We start from the raw sequence: 6055 nt of genomic DNA, 5'->3' as shown, positions 1-6055 counted from the left end.
TTAATGTGTCGACATGACATCAGCCCGAAATTCAGCCCTATCCTAGAAACCAGTGCATGTTCCACATTTGATTCATATTTCAGAAAGACTAACATGTCACATGTACTCTAGCTACTAACTCTAGTAGGAAAGACACAATATTACCTGTAATAATGGATGAAAAATATGATTCAGCCAGTGAAAAAGAACCTTTTTTTCAAACAGACATAACAAAACAACCACCCCACAGTGTAATCCATCCCTCCAACCCACAGTGCAATCCATCCCTGCAATCCATCCCTCCAACCCCCACCACCCCCACACACACACACAATCTTTTTAAAAGTCAACACTAAAAGTTTGAAATCTTGATAAGTGCAGAAGCTATGTTATACCCCATAGGGGTATGCAAATATAGAAAGTGATGCAAATTAAGTTTGTTATCTTGCCCCCCTAAAATTATGCAACCTTCTTACACCTTTTCAGATATCCATAGAAAAGATTTAATTATAATTTCAGGCTTTTACATAGTAAATTGTGGATTCACATTACTTGATGCTAAACATATTGTATTACAGGATCCTGGTTGTACCTTCACAATGTTTCTGTTCACTATTCAACCACGAAATGAAGAGAAAGCTACAAATGTATATACAAAAGCCATAGCTACATCCTGGTTTAATAGTGTCAACTAATAACAAGCAGAATGTAATTAATTTAAGATTTAAAATCAATAATTAAAACTACTTTTCTTCAAATACATTAGGAACATATATGTTTATATACATCTTATCTTTTATAGGCATGGTTAAGTACTTTAAATTATGATTGATTCTACGTACATGTAGTATTTTCTTAAAGTTTGTAAGCATGGATTAAAAAATGTTGCATTAATGACAATGAACTTTGAGTCTAGCAACTTAGTTTCAGCATATTTCAATTCCTTCTTACCTATAAATGTAATATAATACAGAGTTTGCAAATTATATGTTACATGTATATCTATTAAATTAGTGTTAAGCAAAGGCAAAAGTAGATTCTTCAAAAACCAAACAATAATAGTAACAATGGAACTTTCATTTCACACAAATGCGTTGGTGAGGTGGCTCCAAATAGCTCCCCCTGGCTCGAATGATTTTAAACATCAGACAACTTCAAATAAATAGACTCTTCCACTATTGATGGTATAATTTTACATCAAAATTGTACACTTTATACCAGGACATATATAATTCTACACAATTTAGCCTCTGAGTTTATGGAGAGCAAGTACAGTTGTGTAATGAATTGCAAATGCTTAAAGAGAAGGTTGAGTTCTGGGAAGAGGTGAAAAATAATTTGTGAACTTTATCATTCTTATTATGCAAGTGTGGAAGAACATCAGATAAGACATGTTCCCTGAAAAGCATGGCTCTTCAAATGCCTTCATATTCTAAATATGTCATGTAAATCGTAAAACTCGGGGGGTAGGTTTTTTACGCCAGGTGTTCGTGTAGTCCCATATACATCTTTCTGTGTACAGTGTTTGTAACTTTACCAAGACTTGGCCAAATTTCTTATCATTTTGATGATTCCAGAACCTTGCAATACACACAAATTCTTATATGCTAGATGATCAACCTTTTTTGGTCGATTCCACACCGTTTCTTTCACAATGCAATCACATTACCAGAACTCAACTTCATCTTTAAATCAAGAATATACAACCATTTCCCATGTATCAAATAAGTTCCGGTCTAAGCCAGGATTTGCCTTGAGTATTCCATTACTAATAGGCCATTTACACTTTTGTAGTCAAACTCGGAGCATGGTTGTACCAAAAAAAAATTCTCGGACCACATGTGCCACCGGTAGCTTGCCTCAAGGACGCTGTCTCCAAGTCGACATTTGACGTCTGATGTCGCTTGCGAGGGAAGTTGCGAAGCAGAATCCAAAGATCTGAAGGTTTGTAGATATAAAAGGTAAATTGATATGGGATATGAAATGTAGAAAGTTAAATCAAATGAAACAATCATAAATGAGAATGAGAATAGAAATCAGTAAAATATAAATAGCGAGAGGATTTTGATCTGATGGTTCTAAAACTTCATGATACACGATTATACTTTTATTCTACAAAGCCAACCTTTCCGAATAATTTCAGAACATTTTTTTTTTTTGCAAGGCAATCATACGAACTTTATCCTTAGCAGCAATATGTTTAGTAGTCAAAAGACACTCTATGTTTAGTTAGGTTCACACGACACTCTGTCGACTTCAGGTTTAGGTAATGGTTTTAAACTCTTGAAGTTATTGTGCAATAAGGGATCGTGCAAACACACATGATTGCGACGCTTTTAATTAAACTACAAGCAATCTTATGGTTTGCACAATAACCATGAGCCTCAGGATGTCCTTTCTTGGGGTTATGTGTCGCACAGACGCTATCGAATTTGAGGTTATGTCAGCTTGAAGATAAAATAACTGCTTGGCTGGCTTGGAGTTTAAAACTACGAACACTCCATCTGCTCGGAGCCAGAAGGGTAAAACTCATAAAGAGCTAAGGCCCTTCTGGCTCCAAACAGATGACTTGTTGTTTTAGTACCGTGTGAACCCTCATTGGTGTAAGTGGATAGTTGTTTATAACTTTGACGTTTCTCAAGCTATAATTTCAAAGTTTAAGTTTAAAGCTGCAACGGTCCCATGTGAACATGCTTACAGAATCAAAGTATCCTTGAGGCACCATTGTATGATTAGGATTTGTACCCTTGGCACTGTTTTTTGATTGATAACAATGAGCTACAAAGTGGCTAAATCTTCCCCAAAACGAATAAAATCTGGTAGAGCCCCATGAGAAATCATCTTCATTCTTTGGAAAGTGTCTCACGGTATCATGGGAAATTTATGTGGCTGGCGAGAGATACCAAAAGGCAAAATTGAATGTCCTGTTGCGCAGAAGTAATTGCAGGTTTATTGAAATGGAAAAGGGAATGCTTCGTGATAACAAATATTTCCAAGAATCATAGAATAAAAGATTTAAGTAGAAATGTTTGGCCTAAATCTTGATATTCCTTCAGGATCAGTCTTAGAGTGGGAATCCGCCATTAATCAATTTCCCTTCAAGTAAAATTGTTTGCTATCATGGTATTTTGGTAGAACATACATGCATGTTTGTCATGTTCCCAATAAAAATTATCACAAATATCACCATCATCATCCTTATCACAATCACCAAAATCACCAGTGTACTAGTCATCATCATTATCATTATCATTATCATTATCATCAATATCTTCATCATCACCATCGTCACCTTCATCACTATCACTGTCATCGCCAGTGTTGTTGTTGTGTCATTGTCATCATTATCAACTCCAATACTAACATCAACATCGTCATCATCATCATCACCAACATCAGCACTTTCTGCACTTTCAGCATCGTCACCACTTTCATCTAACATCATTAATGACATCATCATAACAAGTATTGTTGCCAGTCTGACATTGCTTCAAGGCTCACCTGTACAAGTAGTATGGCACCAGCGCCAACAGCTACCACTACAAGATTGGTGGAAAGCCACGTCTTCAAGGCAGAGATGCATCCCTGCTCATAGATCCTCTCTGAAAGGCTATTACGCTATAAGGATAACAGTCAAATGAGGGTAAACACATGCTGCTAAATATTAATAATAGTAACTATAGTACTCTGGTCTGGTGAATTTAACTTACTTATCAGTGTCTCTATTTAGCACTTTCAAAAAGCTTTGTATTATTACCCTGGCTCAGCCTACATGTACATGTAGCTTTTCTAGTAAAAGGGTTTAAAAAGGAAGTCCATCTTGATATTAAGTTGGTTTTAATAGAAGCAGAAAAATGAGAGAAACATCATACCTATCATATACCAGATGCACTATAGACTCCTGAATTACATGCAGGTTGATTTGTTTCATGGACAATATATATTTCTCCTTTCAAACCACTCGAACTCTAACAATTTAGGATGATCTTTCTCATGCTAGAAATTGCACCTCAGTCACATTAACAAACCGACTCCCGACCGAACAGACTCCAAACCGACTTAAACCCAACCGATTCTACTCCATTAGAGATGCTGCAATTTCTTGTTTGGTCTGGTGTCGGTCTGGTGTCGGTCTGGTGTTGGTCTTGCCAGTGTGACTAAGGTATGATTTATGTATCCTGGTGTTTACCTGGTCTTCTTCTCTCACACCATACCCGCACTGTGTATTGACTACATCAGTAGTATCCTGAAACAGAAAGAGACAGAGAGAGAGAGAGAGAGAGAGAGAAAGAGATAGGGGAGGGGGAAAATGGGAAGGATACAATTAGCATTTCAGTTATAAAAACAATACGTACCAATGACTTTCACAGTTATTTTTTATTCATATATTCTGTTTTCCCATGTTTGAATATTTTTCCATATTGTTGTAGCCAACAACAATTTTTCAAAAAGTTGTTTTAGCAATAATCCATACTGACTAATCACAATACAAGGCTAGCTCTCAGTTGTGAATCGTTAAAGACTTAAACTCTACAAATTAATTCACAAAATTCATTAAAATGCAACATCCGTGAAAAAACATCAGCTTCAACAGTATCATAATTTGACCTTCCCTCTAAGATTTCCTCACAGGTCAAAGTTCAAAGGGTACTGAGTGTCTTGGTACTTACTGCAGGGTCTGGCACACAGCAAGAGAAGGGTACTCCACATGCCTCTGGATTGTAACGTCCGACTACTGTAGTGCAGTTGAAGTAGACATTCATGTTCCAGTCATCGTAGCCGTTCACTCCACAACATTTCAACTGTGTGCATAAGAAATTTTAAAGTTTAAATTGTTTTACCGGCATGCTTGTGATAACATGGATATAAATTTATTATGGTGTATTCTGTTAATGCTGGAAATGCTTTGTGCCATTATACATGTACACTGTATATGCCTTAATAAACTGATATGTAAGATAAAAATATCAAATAGGGTGATTTCATACATCTGATTTCTCCTGTTCAAACTTAACTGCAACCTGTTGCAGTAACAGTCTACGACGATTGCAGTAACAGTCTATCATGTTGCAGTTCTAACCAGTTTATTGTTTTTAGAAGGAAAATAATAACAGTAACAACAAAAGCTACACAATTTATCCTGCAGCCAGATCGAATTGGGAGTAGGTACTTTTATCATGATATCAAAGGAAAAGACATATAATAATAATAATACTCAGTTTTCACAAAGCGCTTCTATAAATGCAGGCAGATGGGGCTTCCCAGACTGTATTACACTTTTAATAGCCTTTAACAAGAATCACAATAAGCCAAGAATATATTTGACTTTATTGGTTTTGTAAATTTTTTAGGTTTTTGTTCACAAATAAATTAGAATTCTTTGCCTGCTCCTACAACAATATCTAATGACAACCATGCCTGTGGCTGCCTGACATAGCAACAACTTGTGGTGTTTCCAATCTACATGAACATTCGGAGATCAGTCTTAAAATTATACCATCACGTTTAACAGGTGAATAGAATGATTTATCACTACTGTCTTTATATGGCAGGAGCATTTCATCAATTTTGATCCATTTGCAACTAATTGGTTTTACTTTTACTTACCCCGGTTTGGAAGCCATCAATAATATCTTGAAAGTCAGCATTGTCCCTGTAGTTCTCAATAGCAACATCATCAATCCTGTTTGTCACAAACTGCTCAATCTGAAATGAGAAAAAAAAAATTAAGAGTAAGAGATATTAAAAACTTTGTTTTCATCAAATGGTGCATTTGACCACTTCTGAAGTCATAAGCAGATGTACTGTAATGTAGGATGGAGTGATCTTTTCTTGATACACATTGTAGTTTGTTGACATACAATGTACATGTACCTGACTGTACACATGTAAAATCGCTAGTCTCTGCTCACTCCTACAAATAATCATCAAAATATAAATAAGTTACTTGTATGTCCGTTCAACAACTGAAAATGCTCTCCTGCTTTCAGTTCTAGGTGATTCCTTCAGTTATCACCACTAGATGGCAGTCTTCAATATTGGAAAAAAAGGTGGGTTGATGCCCGGAATCTGCCCT

General features: G+C 36.0%; 1 protein-coding gene across 1 annotated transcript in view; it reads right to left on the bottom strand.

Moving 5' to 3' along the window:
- Positions 1–1671: 1671 nt before the first annotated feature.
- LOC583480 (tetraspanin-17) overlaps positions 1672–6055 on the bottom strand; it is a 35139-nt gene continuing 30755 nt past the window's right edge. The window contains exons 5-9 of the mRNA XM_003725636.3: positions 5587–5685; positions 4650–4781; positions 4169–4225; positions 3481–3597; positions 1672–1917 (exon numbers count right to left, since the gene is read on the bottom strand). Coding sequence (XP_003725684.1) covers positions 1840–1917; positions 3481–3597; positions 4169–4225; positions 4650–4781; positions 5587–5685 — 483 coding nt within the window. The 3' untranslated portion in view covers positions 1672–1839. The remainder of the gene's footprint in view (positions 1918–3480; positions 3598–4168; positions 4226–4649; positions 4782–5586; positions 5686–6055) is intronic.

The sequence above is a fragment of the Strongylocentrotus purpuratus genome, unplaced genomic scaffold, assembly GCF_000002235.5.
Source record: "Strongylocentrotus purpuratus isolate Spur 01 unplaced genomic scaffold, Spur_5.0 spur5_scaffold_10, whole genome shotgun sequence".
Taxonomy (NCBI): Eukaryota; Metazoa; Echinodermata; class Echinoidea; order Camarodonta; family Strongylocentrotidae; genus Strongylocentrotus; species Strongylocentrotus purpuratus.
Note: the sequence above shows the minus strand (reverse complement) of the source record. Positions and strands in the feature narration are given on the sequence as shown.